The sequence below is a fragment of the Cotesia typhae genome, unplaced genomic scaffold, assembly GCF_013202065.1.
Source record: "Cotesia typhae breed Kobodo isofemale line unplaced genomic scaffold, CoteBio_Ctyphae contig_119, whole genome shotgun sequence".
Taxonomy (NCBI): domain Eukaryota; kingdom Metazoa; phylum Arthropoda; class Insecta; order Hymenoptera; family Braconidae; genus Cotesia; species Cotesia typhae.
Window position 1 is genome coordinate 884,901 of NW_027423712.1, and position 21,913 is coordinate 906,813.

Below are 21,913 nucleotides of genomic sequence, written 5' to 3' on the forward strand. Positions count from 1 at the left end.
ATTTATAACAAAATTAACTCCCGCGATCGACTTTTAAAATCCGATAGACTTATCACACTTTGCCCGGAAAAACTAGAACCCACTAACAGCAAAGTTTCCTGTTAAATCTCGGCGACGCTTTAACTTGTGTGATTTTGTAACTGAAAATCTTTTGGACACTTTGTTTAGACAGGAAAATTTTATGATAATGTTATAAGTATGTCATCTCTGTACGTCAATATTTTGATCTAATACATCAATAAGCTTTTTAATGAATAATTTTTCAACATCTATCTTTTTAATTAATATTTATTAATAAGAAAATGAATAATTATTAAATCTTCTTGTAAAAAAATTCTTTAATAATTTCATTTATTTAATAAGTTTATTTAATCAAAATTTGCGAACAATTTTAAAAGTTAAAAAAAATTTTTAGTCATTCAATTTAATAATAATAATAATAATTTTAATCAAATATCAGTAATTGTTAAATATATAAAAGTGCGTAGTTAAATATTAAAACAAAATCAATAACGAGTAGCGCGAAATATTATTAATATAATAATGAATCCATCGGATAGCAGGGCAGTGTAAAAATTTTTCACCGAGCCCCGGTGATTTACTATCTCTCATCAGGTCTTCATTCATACAGGAATTCACAGTAAAAATTTCGAATAACATATAGCTGATAAATTCACGAGCGACGATAGCGATGTATTATTAAAACCCCTCCAAATAAACATACAAAACATATCGAAGTTTTATAGAAATAACGACCTACAAAAAAGGATAATAAATGGAAGCGCAAATATGAGACCTCTCGTTAAATATTTAAAACAAAATTTTCATGATATTAATTATCCAACGCAGGGAAATAGTTTTTGCGTTAAGGGAAAGGTAAATTTTCAGCGGTCTCGTACTCGATAATACATAACATATTTTCCTGGATTGAGATGTTGTCAGCGGCCCAGACGCATAGTTCTGAGCCTCCAATTAGGAGAACCCGCAGTTAGAGCCCTAACGAGCGTACGATAAAATATTATTGAATTATCAGTAACCCTGTATACTTTATACTTTATCGATGTTCGTTAAAAAAAAAAGGAAAATAAATTCGCGGGATTTTTCCCACCCAGTAGCGAGGAGCATTATCAGCGGCGAACAGTTTAACGAGCTCAGATCCGATCGATATTATTCTCACTGACAGACACGTAACGAGCTTCCCATTAAACGAGCATTAAAGAATCCGTTTAATTAAGCTGGTCATCGTGCCTGGGAGCTCGAATTACGGACTATATTCTTCACACCGCCCTCCTGTCCCTCTCGTGGCCCTATTCGTGATTTTTTCGCCGCATTGCTACTCATTACTTAGAGAAAAAATAATAAAAATGTCAATAAATTTAATTTTTTTGTAACTTTTTTTATTAATATTATTTCAAGTGAAATATTGAAGATACGAAAAAATGATAAGAGACCATTTTTAAAGGAAATTAAATTTTCTAAAAAAAAAATCTCTGTCAATTTTTTCGTACCTTTGATCTTTGATTTTTTAGACAGAATATTGTTTTGAATAAATTAAAAAATTATTATTATTTTAAAAATTGATAATTAATAATTAATAACATTATTATAAAAAATAATGTGCTCGGAAATAAGCAATTTGGGAGGAAGTACTAATTGAAAGCTCGAGTGTAGTCAGCAATTACTTTTCGGATTGTCGATTCAACTTAACAGGAGTTGAGCGAACTCGCGTTGGAGGCGAACCCGGGCCAGGACTTGGCGCGAGTACAGTAAACGATTGTGGATATAGAGCAGCCGAACTAGCCGCATCATCCAGAGGAAATGCTTGCAATAACTTACCAACACTTTGCTCTCACTCGGTTTTCCTCCGCTTGCCACACCCTATAATCGCGTACCTGCTGTCGACCATTCCCGTAATTGAATTAGCCATGCGGAATTAGCAATTTCAGATTTCAGATTGGCCCTAGTCCTCCTTCCTTTCCCGGTTACTCTGGCAAAGACTTGTCAGCCTTATACGGATTATCTTACACACAAACACAATCCACTTAAAATCCATCCTCAACTATTCTCGCATTATCCTTCCTTTTGTACGTCACAATTTATACAATAATTAACATATTTCCCTAAGTACCAGGGCTGCTAAAATTACCCTATTAATTAAAAATAAACATATTTTGTTGATTTTCTTGAGCTAGATAATTATTCTGAGACAACTAGTGTTAAAAAAAAAAAAAAAAAAAAAAAAACAATTTTATTATCTTATCACTCTTATTTTGTGATATTTTGTATATGGAAAAATGTAATGTGTCCATACTTTCTTAAATTACAAAAAGAATTAAAAAAAATTTTGAATTTTCGCGCCGGTAGCGCTGCAAGTAAATTACTAATGACGTCACTCGATTAACCAATCAAAAAGCTAAAATGAGTTTCAAAACAATGAATTGTCAATTGATACATAAATTTATCCTATAAGTAATTTAAATATTTAATTAACAACATTTATCTTGATTAAAGTATATTTTTTCAGTCTTTTGTATTAATCGTACTCCGCAATTACTATCTACATACATTGAGGTATGTAACTCTCCTATTCCACCCGACATTTATTTGCGCTTATCATTCAAAAGTAAAATACAATTATTGTTATCCACTTGATATGATACAAAGCGGAAAGAGGAAAGAGGACGCCACTCTGCTGTTCATTGGAACAAAAAATAAAGCATCTGAAACGGATTATCCTGATTGTCAGATACACTATATAAAATATAATATAACAAGAATCGATTCAATATGCTCTTCTATAGGAAGACTTCATAGACCGGGCGGGCTCCTTACAGAGGGCTAAAATGGCTTGTCAGTTCCGTTTGTTGTATCAAAAGCTTTCGTTGTCAAACAACGGACACATATTTATATATATGTATTTTATATCACACATGATACATATCCTATTTATTTATTTGTCTATTATTTCATTTTATTTCTCCGTTTGTTTTTTATATTTTATATTTATTTTATCGTCACTTACGCGCGAATAAACAGCAATTATTTCTCAGGTTATTTTTATATAGTAGCATTAATATAAAGAATAAAAGAGTCTTATATTATTGTATGAGGCGCATCCGAAAGAAAGGCGGGGAAAAGTGGTTAAATATTTTTTCTTCACTCCGGAATTATAAAATGGTAAAATGATAAAATGCAGGGACGTGATTTAAAGTTTTTTTCATAAGCGAAGAAGAGACCGACCCGGAAAAAAAGATGTCTAGGTAAGCTCTGCGAGAATGGTCGCCGGCTAATAGCTGCGGCTGTGAACCCGTGAAAATGCTGAGTATGAGTATGGCCATGGGGCGATATAGACATAGACGAGAGCCAGACGAGCTTTTTAGATATACGCCACCGCGTTATACCAACACTGTTATGTGTGAACCGAGAATAGAATCGGTGTAGTGATGGCTCTATCAGTCGGCTTAAACCAGGACGAGCTCTGCTTCTACTGCTCCCGCATATGAGGGCTTAAATTGTCCGCCGTTTTAATGAATCGACAGTCCATCGACACTTTGTAACATATCACCGACAATGTATTATATTTAACAGGGATATTTTATTGATATTTTTTATTTTAGAGGGATATTAGATTAATTAATTTACCAAAATATTTTATTTTAATTTTATCAATTAATTTTTTTATTAAATTTTTATAAATCTTATCATTTATTTAGAAAAAAAAAAAATTACTTGTAAAAATCAAAAATAATTTTGAAGTATTTTTATTATTTTGAATCAAGTAAATTTTCTCTGCTAGATTAAAAATAAAAAAAAAATTTTTTTTAATATTTTTATTGATTCAAAATTTTTTAAAAAGATATTTTTGTAAAATAATATTGGCCAAAAATTTTTTTTTTGATAATATAGTTTCAAAAAATACTAATATAAATTCTGCTCAGTTTTTATTACAACAATATATTAAAATTGTTTTATTTAATTTATAATTATTATTAAAAATTGTGACTTGGAAATATATTAGGATAAAAGTTATTGTATTTCTCTGTTACTCTGTCAGAGAGTTTCATTATATTTCGGTATGAATTTTCGGTTGATTTAAACAGGCAATGCAATTTGATCGATCGTGAGACCAGCAGTGCCTTAACGATGTCAGCCCACTCAAATATTATTAAGCATTAAATTTTCCGTCGGAAACAAAAAGCACCTAGAGCCATAACAGTTTTAACAATATTATATTTCACCGACAACTTTTCACTTTATTTATAAAAGGACCAAAAATTCAATTGAATCGGGCAGCGTACTGGAAATTAATATAAATTCAATTAAAAAAACGTCATCGGGTTTTCATTTTCACACAAACGTTTCGTGAAATATTTATCAATAACTTGGGTTCGAAAATGAAAACAACGTTTATCGTAAACGTAAACGGGATACGGTCTATCGTTTATCGTAAATAAATCGGTAATTATCGTAGTAACTAGTTACTGCCGATCGATAAATAGTGTCACCGTATTTCACCGTGTGTAACCGCATTGCCTCGAGATCCGTTTCCTATTTAACGTAAACGTTTACACGAAAGCACTGTATAACTCTGCGGCCTTCGCGGTTCCCGAGGAGATTGCTGCCGGGGATATTGTATTACCGATCAATCCATATTCATCTTCCCTTCATTCCTCTTCTTCTTCCTTCCTCCTTCCTCCTTAATCCTTCTTCATCTTTATTCATTCTAAAATCCGAAATGTTTCAACTGCGAATAATTGAAAAATTAATTTGTGAAATTTTCAAATTTTTATTTTGGCCAAAATATTAAAAATACAAAAAAATCGTATCTCTACTCTTTTAGCTACAATATCACTCTCAAATTTTTAAAAAAGATATTTCGAGTCAAAAATAATATTCAATAGTTTCAAATCAAAATTTTAACTAAAATACCAAAAAATTATAAGAAACAATGTAAGTAACCTCTCTTGTGGGTGGAATTTCGTAAAATCTGTTCTCAGCTAACCTCTACTCGGCGAAAGGAATATTCCTACCAAATTTCAAGTCTCTAGGTCTTATAGTTCCAGAAATATTGTGATGAGTGACTATATCTAAAAGGTTTTTGTCAATTTTCTCGCATCTCTCACCGTTTATCCAAAATTCGACTCCAAAAACCCTGAACCAAACTCCAAACTAATCTCACCTTAAAAAATGATAATTAATAATTTACCATCTTGGAATAAAGTTAATAACGAGGTACTTAAACCCCGAGATTAGCATCGTTACGGCTGGTTATTGTATTTCCCTTTTCTCTTTAAAACACATCTTGATTTTATATGCACCAGGAGCGTCATCTCGAGTAAATATAAATGAGAGCGTCTTGGACTTGCCTAAAAAAAGATATTTTAATTTCAATATATATTACCCAAATTTGCAAACGGGCGTACCACCTGGAAGCTTAATCATAATAACATCTCGTAGCTTATAACTCATAATCATAACTATCCAATTATAATTAAAATTACAATGATGAAAATTTAGTGAGTTTTGGTGTAATAAAGTCGACAATATAACGCTTACAACCTCGTTCTTTATAAAATAAAAAAACAGACGAATAAAAAAGTCCTCCTTACCTGAAGTTCAACTGTATAGGGACTCATTAGTTAATGGAGAGACCGTAATTAATAACATCTGCATCGTTTATCACGTCGATCCGTACGTTCAGCGTTGACTTATCCCTCTGCCGGTTTAGTTGCCTTAAGGAACTTTTGCTCGGCATTGAGATACACCGGAACATAACGGATCTCTCTGTACATCGCCATACCGCCGGTTCTTGGAGGATAGCTGAGGATAGTAAGAAGTAATATAGCCGAGCCCAAGTCCGACTTCGTGTCCAAACCCTTACTAATCTTACAACTCATCGTCCTTAGGCATTTATGCCTTATATCTTACCTCCAACGTTTGGCTTTTCGTGCGCAGTTACCATACAATCTACCGTCGTCTTACTAACTATTCGTCCGCTTCTGGCGGGCCGGCATGATTCACTGTCGTCCGGAAATCTAAATGTCACAATTTAACTCCTTCATTCCCACAAAAAGTGTCAATAATTTTAATTAATTCATTAAAAATGACCCCTCAAGGCCTTTAATACAGATTTTATCGATCGCGGTTGTTATTGCCGCTAATTACTCGGCGATAAACTTTACTTTATAGGCCATGCTTTGGCTAGACGGCGATAGATCGTTGGACACTTAATATATCAGTTTTATTTTCGGCGCCTTGTAAAACTAAATAAAAAAGGTGATGTTTTTATAGAGAGTGGGCCGTCCATTAACTAACTGACACTAGATTTGTAGTCAGTATCCAATTTCAAAGTGTTTTCGGTGGCTAATAGCCTTTTTTATTCGGCAATTAAGCCGGTATTGCTGGATAAATAGAAATTTGCCTTTTTTTTTATAGATTCATAATGCAATAATATTTTAATGTAGCGAAAAGGTTGAGCATGTAAATTCTGAGGTGTGAAATTTGATCTTACTCGAAGATAATGTGGTAGTTTAGACACATGACCAAAAATTAATAGCAGTTGAATGGAAAGAGTAGAGCTAGGTAAAGGCGAATAGAGAGTGTGTAATGTCGATCAATTAGATAAGTAGAAAGTTTTGTTTAAACAATCGGTACGTTTGACATTTTAAGCTTTTTAAATGTCTGTGTTATCTAGACTGACTGTTTTAGATTTCTTCATTTGAGATAGTGCTTAAAAAAAATTTGAATATTCATTAAAAAAATTAAGAAAAATTAAATCATAAATAACTTTGCCTTAAGTTTGAATAAAACTTTTAATAGCCCTAGAATAATTAATAATTGCAATACGATCCGGTTTTCCGTGTTCGATGAAACTGCAACAAGTAATTAAAAAAAAAATCGATTTTTATTTCTTCGACGTTGACGTCTTTAACGGTATCATCCCAACTAGCTAGTAAGATATAATAATAATTTAACCGTCACGAGGGTCCAATTCAGTGAAGCTCTCTTATTTTTAAACGTAAATCTACTCAGAAAGGAGTTTGAGTAATAAAAATCCCCTGAGGAATAATTGGATTAATTATTAAATAACTAACTAAACGGTTCATTTAAAGCTCCTTTTATATTAATTCTCACTTTATATTTACTCAGTTACTTCACTTTATTATTGCACAACTTAAATAAAATTTATATAAATATCAATCAACACATCATTTGATATTCAATCGCAAAACTTGATCCCCAGCAACAGAATCATAACTACTAAAATTTATCTACGAATAAATTTATATCTCTCTCACTGTTCCACCTTCCGCTTACTCACATAATCAAGTCACGTGCAGATATTCAGATATTACCACAAACACTACATAACATAAGTGCATGTGTAAATTATCTTATCATTAAATATTTATTTATGCTGGATCGGGATGTTGGAAAGAAGAAAGATGCTCACGCTAATTCGTGTTTTGTCATTTATTCTATAAAATATCACAGTTTAATCTATTGAACACATGAACTCTTAAAAATATTAATAACACTTTATTTAATTAACTGATTATTTTGAATCGAGTGTTACTATTATTTGATTAATATCATTGAACTAGAATTATGATTAATGGTTAGTAATATACGTGACATCAAACACCGATATTAATATTGAGATTGTTCAGAGCGATGATAATTATTCGAGTTAACGAAATTAACATTGAAATTGTAACAAGGTTGAGTGCATGAATTATTTAAGTTAATTATAACATTAATCACTATTAGTGACGCGACAAATTATTACGAGCGATGATGCGAGTGATGAGCACTGATCGAAGTCTTTTCTGCAACTCTCAGAAACAAAATCTACAGTCACCAGGGAGAACAGGAGTGTCGAAGCATTAAGTGAATGCCTGGTGTTTGGTGACATCACCTCAGCCAGGTATAATAATGACTTTGTTGATTACTGAATTATTGTATGATGAATCATATCTTACTAACATGTTAAAGACGGATAAGAGTAATCCCTGGTGACTGGAGATTAATACTTAAGTACAAGGCAACAGTGGAATGCCAAAATTCCAATGGTTACCGGCATATGAGGTTACAATGGCAGCATTTTTCAATGCTAATTATTTCACGAGTTTAAGATAAACATTGTTATGATTTACAAATAAGAATAGTACCTGAGTTGCCAATGGTGTTGAACTTCTTAATAAAACACTTAGTTGATTGAGTTGAGCACAAATAAATATAAATTTGGAAAGTAAGTTGATAGTACACAATGCACGTGATGTTAACTGCAGCGTGTAGGTTGATGTGTTTATTATTATTATATTATATTGGCACCGAGAGTATGTTCTCATACGGCCGTTGGGTGATTTGTGGTAAGGGAGCTGTGTTGGTTAAGAACTTGCCTTAAACCTAGGCGGCGCTGGAGCGAACTTCAGAGAATCGAAAGATATCAGCATGTGAAAAATCTTTCGACTCGCCGGGATTCGAACCCGCGCCTTGCCACTAGAGTTGTATGAACGGATCAACGCATTGAACCGCTCAGCCAACATCGAGGCCTTAGGTTGATGTGTTATGTCGGTTGGCGCGCCGGCAGATGTTGACTTCGGGAAATGAAATGCAGAGTGCGCGTGAGTCGCTGCACCTCTGGTGAGGTTGATTGCGGACTTACCACACGTTCTGGCGCGAACATGTGGTATTTACGCAACAGTATGAGTACCAATATTGTCCTCGCGAAATCAACTTCTGATATTGATATAATAACAATAAAGAAATTTATTATTATTATTATTTTAAAAATATTTGATGTCATAATAATAATAATAATAATAATAATAATAATAATAATAATAATAATAATAATAATAATAATAACAATAAAAATGTTTTGTAGCATGAAATCGATCGATCAGTAGGTAAACTTTCTCTCTGCTCTTTTCTCTGATTGTACCGGTGATGGGAAGTATCCTATGTCTTCTCCAGATAAAACAAATTCCCAAGAAATAGGACAAAGTGTATCAAGTAAAGTGACAAAGAATATCCAGGAGATGTTAATCTGGATAAACATTTATCATACCGTATGTCAACTAAAATACCTATACTATACTATATCTATAAATCAATGTACGTAATATATATAAATATAAACAGATGCCATTTATGTCAACATCAATAATCGTACAACTTTCGGTTTACTTGCTAGCTTCCATTTCAATCTATTATTTCTATTCCAATTCAACTTTGCTTTTCACTTTTTATTTTAACTCCAAATGTTTTATTTTACACTACTGGAAAAAATTAAGGGATAAAAAAAAAATTCCAAATTTTTCGGTAGTTTTCAACAGGCCGTAACTTTGAGAGAAATGGTCGTACAGGAAATAAAAAAAAAGGAAATTGTAGCTCCAAGTGTCTAGTTTTTGGATTAGAACTTCAAAATTTTGTAGCCTCCGCGGTTTCTGAGTAATCGTAGAAAAACCAGCAACAAAAAAATTCTCAAAATTTTTTTAGTTTTTTTTTTTGGTCTACGGGCGTGGAAAAAATTTTTTTAGCTTAACCACCATAAGGATCTGATACTTTGTTTATTTAGCTTTAATTTCGTTTTTAAACACCCTGATACGTCCACTCCTCGCTGAGATATCGGTCTTCAAATGGAAAAGGATCTTTTTGTCTTTGATTATCGATATCTCAGCAACCAATGATCGCACAGAAAGTTAAAGGTGGGTTTCAAGAACTTGAATGAATTCCCTTAACGACTGTCCATTGTTTTTTCGAAAAAAATTTTTTCTTTCCGTCACATGAATTTGAAAATGCAACAAAAAAGGGCTTTTAGTGGTTTTTTGGAAAATCAAGCGCTGGATCGAAAATATTGAGGAAACCACTAATGTTAAGTGTGCCTTTTACAGTTCAATATGTCCACAAAAACCCTACAAAGAATCAAATTAATCCAGCCAGCCGTTTTTTTGTTTCACTTGATCGAATTTATGAAAAAATTAAAGGATCACGTTTTTTGCTCTGAAAAGCTCATAATTTTTAAAAATGAGAAAAAAAATTGTTTTTTCAAGCGTTTTCCACATTTTTGTTCCAGAAAGTGCTTAAATTGAAAAAAAAAAAAATTGAAAAAAAAAAAAATTTTTTCGAAAAAAAAATTAAAAAAAAAAATTTTTTTTGGAAAAATTTTTTTTTTAACAAGTTAAGGAAACTCAAAAAACCATCGCCCAATGATTTTTATCACCTTTCCACTGCTGCATTCCTTGATTCTACTGATCTCCTTTTAATTAAATTAATAAAAAAAGTTAATACCCCCAATCGAATTTCGATTTTTTTCATACGCTTTTCGGAGTTTTTTTTTTCTTTTCTTTTTGTGAATCCTTAGCAAATCGCTTCATTCAACAGTTTTTTTCAAAACTAATCCCTCTGCGCTAAAAAAAATTTTTTTTAATTTTTTGGTCAAAATTGAAAATTTCTGACTTTTGATTCTTAATCATGGTTAGACGACATTTATCGGAGGTGGAAGTCGCTCGGTTAGTGACTCTTATCGACGAAGGTTACACTCAACATGCAGTTGCTATCCGGATGGGTGTAAGTCAATCTGTCGTATCTCGAGCTTATACCAGATACCAAGAGACGAATCAATATCATCGTCACCCCGGACAAGGTCCCCATCGAGTCACTAATGCCCGCGATGATCGAACAATTGTTAGAGAAGTTCGACGACAACCTTTCGTCAATGCGAATATTGTCGCTCGAAACTTCCCCAATCGCAGACAACAGCAATAACAACAGCAATAGCGACGACGGCATCAAGTGCGAAACATTTGCTCTCGAACAATCATCAACCGTCTTCGTGAAACTGGGTTACACGCACGACATCCTAATCGTGTACCCCTGTTGACAGCAAGACATCGTCGAGCTCGTTTAGCGTATGCTTACGATCATCGAAATTGGAACTTGAGGGAATGGACAAATGTTTTATTCACTGATGAGTCTCGTTTTAATCTGTATGGCAACGATCGACGTCCTCTCGTTTGGCGCCGTCGTGGAGAACGTTTTCGCCAGAACTTTGTCCGTCCAGTCGTTGCCTACGGCGGTGGATCAGTTATGGTGTGGGGCGGCGTTTCACGAAATTGGAGAACACCTTTGGTAATTGTACGCGAAAATTTGACAGGTAGACGTTACATCGACCAAATTTTAAGGCCCATTTTAGACCTGAGGTCGTTCATATTGATGCAAGATAATGCACGTCCACACACAGCCAACATTACCCGGCGCTTCTTTGAGCGGCATGACATCACATTGTTGCGACACCCAGCAATGAGTCCAGATCTCAACCCCATAGAGCACGTTTGGGACATAATGGGCCGTCGGTTGCGCAGAGAGTATCCAAATTTGCAGAACTTAGCTGCTTTGGAGCGCGCGCTTCAGCACATTTGGAATACCATTCCGCAGCCTCAAATTACCGTCTGCATAAACATGGCTGAACGTTTGAGAGCCGTTATTGAAAACAGAGGTGGTAATACCCGGTATTGAACCAACAAAAACCTTCAGAGAATCAGTTTGGAGTCATTAAATACGGTGGAACTGACGAGCCACCGGGTCTCAATTCTCCTGAAATACCTTACACGACACACACACACACACACACACACACACACACACACACACACACACACACACACACACACACACACACACACACACACACACACACACACACACACACACACACACACACACACACACACACACACACACAGAGAGAGAGAGAGAGAGAGAGAAGCGTAAATCCGACCGCGCGACCTCCACGTGGTACGCTTTGGATAACGCTAATGCCGGCGGTAATTGTTTTCTTAAACTTTTCAAGAGAAAAAATTTCAAAAAAATTTTTTTTTTTTTCAATTTAAGCACTTTCTGGAACAAAAATGTGGAAAAAGCTCGAAAAAACAATTTTTTTTCTCATTTTTAAAAATTATGAGCTTTTCACAGCAAAAACGTGATCCTTTAATTTTTTTCAAAAATTCGATCAAGTGAAACAAAAAAACGACTGGCTGGATTAATTTGATTCTTTGTAGGGTTTTTGTGGACATATTGAACTGTAAAAGGCACACTTAACATTAGTGGTTTCCTCAATATTTTCGATCCAGCGCTTGATTTTCCAAAAACCACTAAAAGCCCTTTTTTGTTGCATTTTCAAATTCATGTGACGGAAAGAAAAAATTTTTTTCGAAAAAACAAAGGACAGTCGTTAAGGGAATTCATTCAAGTTCTTGAAACCCACCTTTAACTTTCTGTGCGATCATTGGTTGCTGAGATATCGATAATCAAAGACAAAAAGATCCTTTTCCATTTGAAGACCGATATCTCAGCGAGGAGTGGACGTATTAGGGTGTCTAAAAAACGAAATTAAAGCTAAATAAACAAAGTATCAGATCCTTATGGTGGTTAAGCTAAAAAAATTTTTCCACGCCCGTAGACCAAAAAAAAAAACTAAAAAAATTTTGAGAATTTTTTTGTTGCTGGTTTTTCTACGATTACTCAGAAACCGCGGAGGCTACAAAATTTTGAAGTTCTAATCCAAAAACTAGACACTTGGAGCTACAATTTCCTTTTTTTTTATTTCCTGTACGACCATTTCTCTCAAAGTTACGGCCTGTTGAAAACTACCGAAAAATTTGGAATTTTTTTTTGATCCCTTAATTTTTTCCAGTAGTGTAGTTCGATCTACACTCAACTCACTCGTGAATTATACAACCATGTTGCCAATGGGAAGCGCGATAATGTACAGACTATCAATTATTTATTCATTTAACTCGCCAACAGATCATTAGTCTTGATTTTTTAATCAATTTTATCCAAATGTTACCGCAACAACAAACTTTTACTTTAAAATAAATACTAACAATTGTTTCGACCCAAATTTTAGCGTGAATTTTGGTAGGTTAGTTCTATATGACATAAAAATCCCTCAAAAGAAGTTTTCGGAAGATTAACTTCTTAAAACAATAACAGAAGCATTGAAAACAAAAATTTTTCGAGTGAGACTATAAAAGATACCATTTCAAGCTTAAAATTCAGTTTCGAAGATACTGCCGACAGAATCGCCATCTGGATAAAATGTTCCGTCTATTCCGTTCTACTTATTGAGATTCATGGCACGTTTCTTCGGTTCTATTTCAAATATGGTGAATAAATAACACAAGCAAATGTTTTGATATTACTTTAATATCAATTTCTCGACTTTATCGAATCTATTTCACCAGAAAATTTTGATAAAAATTCTTTAAAAAATTTTTATATGGCTAAACTTTCATATCAAGACATAAATGGCTATATAAAAAAAAGGTATATATATATATATATATATATATATATATATATATATATATATATATGTGATCAGGTCAGGTTTCTTCGAGAAACTTTTTTACGAGGTAGCTCAAAAAGTTGATTAAGGCAATTGCGGAAGGTAATGGGAGGTGAGCGGTATCTATCAGTAGAAATAATTTAAATTTAAAGCAACACTAGAATATGAAGCGGTGGGTGAGCTAGTATCTATTAAATTAAATCCAAAGTCGGACAGCAATAAAAAACCCGGCTCGCTGAATCAGTGACATTAATCTTGGATATTCAGTTATATTCATAGAACATAATATATAATATATAAATATATAAATGGGTGGTATACATCGAGGATAGTTGTAGGTATCTTGATTGCTGATAGCAGATGAGCCAGAGGCAGTGGATGAAATACGGGAATAATATATAATCCGGCAAAGTTGAGAAGCTCGTTGATTAGCTATAACCTTGTTTTATAGATATCTTCTTTCTTCTTTCTGAAATTCTCATTTGTTAGTTACATTAGCGGGTAACTCGGTGAGCAAAGTCGGAGCAGAGCCTATGCAGTAAATATATTCTTATCTATCCGTCTGAAAGTTTGACCAACCCGTTAATTAGTAAGGTATATTCCCTTGGACATTTACTCTTATTACTCCCCCGAGTTTCGAGATAGAATAAGGATCAAGGAGAAAAATAGAGGAAGGAAGGAAGTGGAGTGGGTTGCTCACCAGACTTTCGTGCATCGGGCGAGAAGTCTGTGTAAGAAGAAGAAGAAGTAGTGTTAGGTTGAACAGGTGTGTGCTGTGTCTGTGAGAAAATTAGGAGACGAAAAAGAAAGGGAGAGTGCTGATGAGAAGTAAGGAGGTGTATTTCGGTGTACAGAAACAGTGCAGTGGTGGTGGCGGCGAGGGTGAACTTAAAATTTATGATAAAGGTGGGTTGTCCGAATGGCGTGCAACGAGGTTATCAGAGCCGTCGTGGCTCTCGGATATAGGGTGTGTCCAACTCCTACATCCTACCAGGGGTCAAAAACTCAACCGAACCAGTAATAGTTAACCCTCACATTGTTCTGTACTAGGAAATGTTTAGCCTCGTGGTATCGTGCTCGCTGAATCGTCTGGCTTTATTAAAATTATTATTTATGATATTTTGTTGATAACTTTAAGGAGACTTTGCTGTGATGCTTGTACTTGAGGATGATGAAAGAAATTTTTTCAGTTCAAAATTATTTTCTAGGTTCAAGAATTTTTTTTTTTTTATTGTAAATTCAAGTAAAAATTATTATTATTATCAAAAATGATGATAATAATAATTGATGTGTTGATATGATGATAATGACGATAATGAAAAAACTTTAGAGGACTTTTGAGCTGTACAATTGAACGCTGCATGAAGAAGCTCACCATATACTATCCACATAACATAATCTAATTAATAAACATGTCACGGTGGTTTTACGCACTGTCAAACCCGCAGTGCATTATTGTAGGATATGAATTATCTGAATATATATTGTACAAGAGAGTTGATGCATAGTTTGTATATTTTAATCATCTCGTTTAGTCTTTCGGTTCCTTGGGTTTAATACGTTATTATACTTGGCGAGTATGCCACTTAATCTTGATATTACTGTGATTTGAGCACTTTGCTTGATTTTCCTCCTATCCTCGAAATTCAGCAGTCTAGATCAAGATAGACTCCATTGCTTGCTCACACACACACACACACACACACACACGCGCGCGCGCGCGCGCACACACGCACACCATCACTAGACTAGCAGCAGTCAGATGAAAATGAAATAAAACGGAAGAACTTTCCGAAGCGTACCGTGGAGGTAACATTCTGGAGCAAGTAGAGGAATATTGTTCGTTAAACGAGCTCGTTGAAAACGTTTGAGCAAAATGCTGACCACGTAACTACATATCGTAAGCTAACGTTTACGTCCTCGTCGCTCTTGTCTGTGTCTTCGTCCTCGGAGTTACTTTGACACAGTATTCCAAGCTCCCAAATGGGTCCAACTTTTTAACGCCCTTTTTACGACGACTTAAATTGTTCTTTAACCTCAAAGTGATTAAATGTCATTCGGTGTCTCGTAGTCCTCTTCTTACGTAAGAATGCCCGCGCCCGGCCGATAACCTGTAGACGCTCAGGCCAATATTATTTTATGGGCGCCATTAAATAACGTAATTTTTATTTTTAGGTATTTGCGAGCTACTAAATTAATTGAGAGATAAAATTTTACTGCTTATTAGTCTTACAGTTGTAGTTTCTGTGAGTTGTATTACATTCCGTTCTGAAACTGGATATTGATGTTGATATGTTGATATCTCGAGGATTGATAAAACTGTTGGCTGGTAGTGGGATTAAATTCGGGCAGAGCTAACAGGACTGCAAGTTACACTTCTTGGATAAGCGGAGCCTGAAACTCCTTACCGCAAACTAAACTAATTTGCTGGAACTTTTATTAATATGCAACTTGACTGAGAACTCGCGTAAACAAACGCCTGGAGATAACGTCGGGATTCTTACGGCAAAGTCCAGTGTCATTTTATGTATATCCGCGATACCAATTTATTCTACTTGGAAAGTGAGAATCTAGAGATGAGAGATGAGAAATAAACTTTTAAACTTTGGTAAATATTAAAATTAACGTTATAAACTCCTACATACAACTTAATCGTCTGATTTACACTAACCCATTTATTTGGGTGACTTTATTTTAGTTTTGCTACCAACTTGGGACTTTTATTGCCGTAATAGTAGCCGGCTTTAAAGGTTTCTTTATGCTTTCACACTAAGAAAAAATATATTTGATTCGAAAAAAATATTATCTTCTAGAGTTAATTCGAAAATTTGCCGAATTTGCAGTTGGTACAATAATTGGGACACCTTTGTCAGGAATTGGGATGTGGGGTGGATAAAAATAACTATTTTGAGTAAAAATGACGTTTGTGTGATAAAAGCTCCTCAGGCTAGGTTAGATCTTTTACTTTTGGCGCCAAATTTCGCTAATAAGTACCAAGTTTCTAATTTAAAGACTTTCAAGTCACAGCTTAATATTGAGCTTTGAATAGTTATATTTGCGCGGAAAAAAAGTACTTGACAAAGAATAATATGATTTTTTAAAATTCAATGTTGGTTCGAAATTTTTGTTTGAATTAATTTAAAAAATTAAGGGGGATAGCCACTGTGACGCTGGAAAAAATAGGCAATTTTCGGGAATTTTTTTTACTAGGATAATAAAGGAATTTGGGGATCGGGTTTTTTTTGTTTTATAAAGTATATGTTGAGGATAATTCTCCTAAATTTTTATTCAAAAATATTTTGTTATCACAAAGTTATAAACATTTTTGTAGAGCACCAAAAAAATTTCCCCCTCCATTGCCGGTACTGTAACTCAAAAACGGATTATCTGAAACAAAAAAACCAAACGGCATTTTAATCTATAGGAATGTCGCTATCGTCGCACGTAGGGGATTTTGAAAATTTTGATTTGAGAAAAAATGGCGCCATATTGAAAATTTTTTCGTCTTTTTCCTCATTTTTTGGACTCAAACAGCCTTAAAAATCTTAAAAATTAAAATTTTCAAAATCCCCTACGTGCGACGATAGCCACTAAGTAGACGAATACGGGGAAACAAAAAAATTGAGAATCGGTTCATATTTACGAAAGTTACAGTACCGGAAAGTTTGAAAAAGTCGTTTTGAGAAAAACGCGAGTAAAGTTTTAAGAAGATTCTCGCAACTTTAAAATCTAGTCTTTCACAAAATATTCATACTCACATCAAACTATCAAGTCCTGGGCCATATGAGGGTTCTTCCTCCTTATCTTTAGTATTGACCTTGACTTTTTTTTTTTTTACTGGCCGTTTCCATGCGGCTTTCAGCAGCTTTAACCCGAGTAGCGTCGCGCTCAGCGCAGTATGAGTAGAGTGTTGGTCCTACTTTAACATCGAGATTCTCTAATATCTTCAGAGTTGCTAGAGCCCCATCATTGAATGTAATTGTTGAAATATATAAAGCTATTTCAACAATAAGGGAACAAGAAGAATTTGTTTTTGGGGCGAGCTGCCACACTAATGCATTGAAGCTTTCATTATTATTTTGTGTAAACCCACCGACACATCATTCCAATAACTCTGGATTCGATAGATCTTCATAAATCGGTATTAAAGCTTCCGCAATATCTGCAGGAAGTGGTGGTTTTTCAACTAATGAGTCCAAAGTATTTGTTGCCACAGCTTTTTGAAATTGACACCACGAATTTGCACCTTCAGGACAAAGAAAATGCTGCGGATCTTCGGGTGATGAAAACTTGTGATAAAATGTTTGCCAAATAGCATTATACATCTCATCAACATCATTAGAATGACGTCTGATTGCTAAACCATAATACTTTGTAAATTCATTAATTGCTTTGTCCGTTAATCGACCTTTCCCACCTAAACTTTTCTGTGTATTTTCTTCTTTTCCTGTTTTTGTCTTCTTGTTAGTTCGTTGCTTCTTCAAAGCCCTTAGTCGACTGCCCATTCGTTTTTGCACGTGATTAATACATTCCTTTTTTTTATCTTCACCATGTCCCCATACGGTTTAGCATCACAAATATTTTTATACGTTTTAGTGTCACCATCACCTATATAGTTTACATACTTAACGTTATGTAATAACTCTGATCGCATAAACATCTCTTTTATTCCATCTACCTCCATTTGTCCAGAAGAATTTTCATGGTTTATTGGACAGTCTAGAGCATGGTCTTGCATAAATTGATCGTATTCAGCTGTTCCTTTTTTGAGCTCATTAGCGCACACATCTTACAATAACTGGATTTCATACTTACATCTACGATTTTGCCAGTGAAGTAACCAATTAGAGAAGATATACCAAATGAAGATTTAAACCCTCTTTTCTTCCAACTACCGTCACCGGAGACAGAAATTCCAGGAATGTCATTGGATTTTAAATGCTTGCAGGTTTCTTGGATTTCTTCTTTAGCAGCTTTTTTCAACACTAAATCACAACAGTTTCTAGCTGCATTTCTGATTTGTGTGACCAGACGATCGTAAAAGCTATGGAACATTGGTCGTGGTAAATCCATGAAAGCACAAAATCTTTCAGGTCCAGATAACCCAATACCAATTATCCGCATTGCAAAGATGAAACGGCGATTAATTTCATACGCATTCTTGATGAGTGGACATGAATTTATCAAAACTGGATCACATTTTTGCAATTCACAACTAGTTTAAAACCTAATCCTCGAATACTTGTCTCAGTAAAGTTTACATCACCACCACACTTTTTACACGATACACAGCCACTTAGTAAATTAAATATCGAAAAAAATTTATAATTTTGTAGCTAATACTCGAATCAATTGTACAATCAGATTTTTGTGATAATTTCCTCTTGGAAGCACTATCACGTCGTTGAGAGCCAGTATTTTTTCAGTTTCATATCTGTTGAGCGGTCGATTAAATTTTTCCTGTCGTTTGGCAGTTTTCTTTCGTTTTTAATAACTTTACTTTGTTTACGATCCATTATTTAACAAATTTTTTTGTTAAATAAACAAAAAAAGATCAGAAGATTTAAAAAAATAAGTAAGTAAACAATAACGAGTACACTAAGAAACTCAATAAATTAAAGAACGAGTGTGTATTCATACAAAACAACTAAACTATGAGGTACAGTATCTCAACAATAAGAAAAAATATACGTTAAAAGTCAAATAATTGTAACGGTTGACAATCGTGAGGGAAAACAATCGCCAACCCGTACGAATCAAAGACGGAGCGAGCAGGCGACGTTTTCGTCGAAGCGCCGCGCGTAAAACGGTCAATCGACGCGCTCTTATAAAAATGACTATAACTCGAAAACTATTCGGAATTTTTCTATAAAATTTGAAATACATAATTTTGAATATATAAACTTCAGTTTAATGAAAAAAAAAAAAAAATTTTTTTTCCGAAATTTTACAGTGGCTATCCCCCTTAACGCATGAATCAAGAAAATAAAACTAGAGGATTGACAGAAAAATTTGTTAATTCAATCAAGCTATTTGTTATTTTCAAACAAGATACAATATATTTCACCGATCTACTTCTATTTGCAGTAACATTCAATCAAAATATTACTTTTTTTTTTTAAATTAATCCTAATTCTAAAATCAACTACCAAAATTGAATATCATACAATTTAGAATTTTTTATCATTCTCGTATTAAAATAAGAGCCCACTTAAAAAATTCTCCAAAGTATATTTTTGTTACAAAATAAAATTAATATTCTTATCGAAAGAAATCATGAATCGAGGAACAAGGACCCTCGAGAAAATATAAACCCGGAAAATATTTTCTCAATAAAAAAATATAAAATATAAAATATAATAAAGTTTATCGTATTACTCAGTGAAGATAGGAGTGACGTGAAGTGGGGTGGATCAAGAAGCACTCAGGAGACATCATTGAAAATAATTTATATGTCATGGGATAATTATAATCAATTATGACAACGCAGGAAAGTTTCCGAGTTGTCATAAAATTAGCAAACAGGTAAAGGTTGTTAAAAGCAACTCATCCGAGCGGAGAAAGTCTCTGGGCATGCCTAACCCTTTCATCATTGACTCCCACGTGACTGTGAGTTTAATTCCCGCGTTATTTAACAACAAAAGTTAAAAATAAACCCGGCAGACCGGATAAGAGAACTCCTGGGTTTGATTTAGCGAAATGTGCTGTTGGCACTGACAATTTCTGGGCCATTATCCATTACCGGGACCAGACCTAGACTTAGACCTAGACCAGCTGTAGCACATATTTTTCTTAGTCTCTATATAATAGAAATACCGCAGGCCACCTTCTGCCACCAACCAAAGACTTTGCTAATTAATTACCCCACTTATTTTGCCTGGAACAAAGTGCTGGAAATAAATAAAAATAAAGAGGAGAACTAACCTAATGTAATATATTATGTATAGTAGTATATAGTATATATAATATATAATGGCTGGTTGAAAATATAAATCATGAATAATCATGAACGAGCGGTTTTTATTCGTTGTTTTTTATCTCGAGTTTGTCATTAATTATTTTTTACATCGGTCGTCGCTGGCAATCAAAACAATAATTCATTATGTCCACATATAATCCATAAATCATATTTAGTATGTGTAACTGATTACACCCGTGATAGTAAACAATTATGTTATATCATTTGTGGTAATCGTATTGCTCCCTACAGATAAAACGAGCATGGTAAAACATCTCCCCCATTTCCGTGTCATGCCCATTAAAGCTATCTAATGGATATCCCTCTTTTTTGAGAGATAACTTATATTGCCAAAAGCTGAGTGGATAGACAGTTATATTTTTTTTAAATATTTTAAAAAAATTTAGTTGAAAAAAATTCACAATTTTGTTTAAAAAATTTGGACTTTTTATTTAATACTGATAAAAAAATTTATTCAATATCAATATAATTATATCATACATGTCAAAAATCAGTTATTGATAAGGTTTTTCTATCGGTGAATAAATAACAAATGTATATGAAAATCATAAAAAGAGTTACTCGGTTGAAAGCATAAATGAATAATTAAACAAACTCATAATAATACCCGACAAATAGTATCCAAAGTACAACAATGTGTATAATAATAGACTCCAAAATATAATATAATAAAATATTTTCATCAGGTTTCAACCCTTGTATTACTGTTATTATTAAACCATACTAAGCAGATAATATTTAAATTTATTAAAATTTTAATTATCATTCCGTGAATAAAGTCTCATTATTATGATCGCGATACGCGAAACGCTAAAAAAAATATTTGCGGAAAACTTTTCCCAGGTAAACTCTCTGTCTCTTTCTCCCGGTTATTTTTATAAATCAAATTTGTAATTATGTTACGCGAGACAACGAAAATAAATAAAGCCCAAATGTGTTTGCTTCCTATACGGGAAAGAGAGAGTATGCATATTTCAGAAAAGCTCGCGACAGCATTCGGCGTGATACAAAAGTGGATGAAAACAAGAGCTAAAAAATAATACTCTCTTTTATTTTATTTTTTCTATTTTTTTTTTTTTTTCGTCTCTTTTCACCCGGTTTCCCATTTTCGCAACATTTTTCCAGCTTAATGCACCATTCTTCAGAGATGGCCGGAATTCCCGTGGATGAAATAACAACCAGATGCCTCTTGAAGTGGATGAAAATCGTTAGCAACTAAATTCCATAAGTGACGAGCAGTTCAATGAGTTACAAATTAAAGAAATAACTTTTTAAACAATACCATCAAACACGAATTTAAATAATCTCTGTTTACAGTTTTTTAGTCTTTCAACTTACAAAGTACCCGAACAATCAAGAAACACTTGCTTTAATAACTGGAAAAACACAAGTGACGACTCTCGAGAGCTTTAAGAACTAAAAAGTATTTCTCAAGTGCAATTACGCTTTTTAAATCTCGATACTCATCACAATAACAACAAAAAATAAAATTTAAAATAAAACAGAAAATTAAAAGCCAAACATTTCAAGATTTGTTGCTTTGTGAATCAGTAATTGCCTAATAATTTAACGTAGGA

The 21,913-nt window shown here is 33.7% G+C and overlaps 2 protein-coding genes across 3 annotated transcripts in view; one reads left to right on the forward strand and one right to left on the reverse strand.

Moving 5' to 3' along the window:
* The window catches only part of Ephrin (ephrin), a 261,021-nt gene that overhangs the window by 22,434 nt on the left and 216,674 nt on the right, over window positions 1–21,913 (forward strand). The window lies entirely within an intron of this gene.
* On the reverse strand, window positions 13,405–18,068 carry LOC141530150 (uncharacterized). Its single transcript, XM_074247087.1, has 2 exons — window positions 17,116–18,068; window positions 13,405–16,744 (listed from the first exon to the last, which is right to left on the reverse strand). Exon 1 carries the CDS (start codon window positions 17,860–17,862, stop codon window positions 17,458–17,460), a length of 405 nt encoding a protein of 134 aa, XP_074103188.1. The 5' UTR covers window positions 17,863–18,068; the 3' UTR covers window positions 13,405–16,744; window positions 17,116–17,457.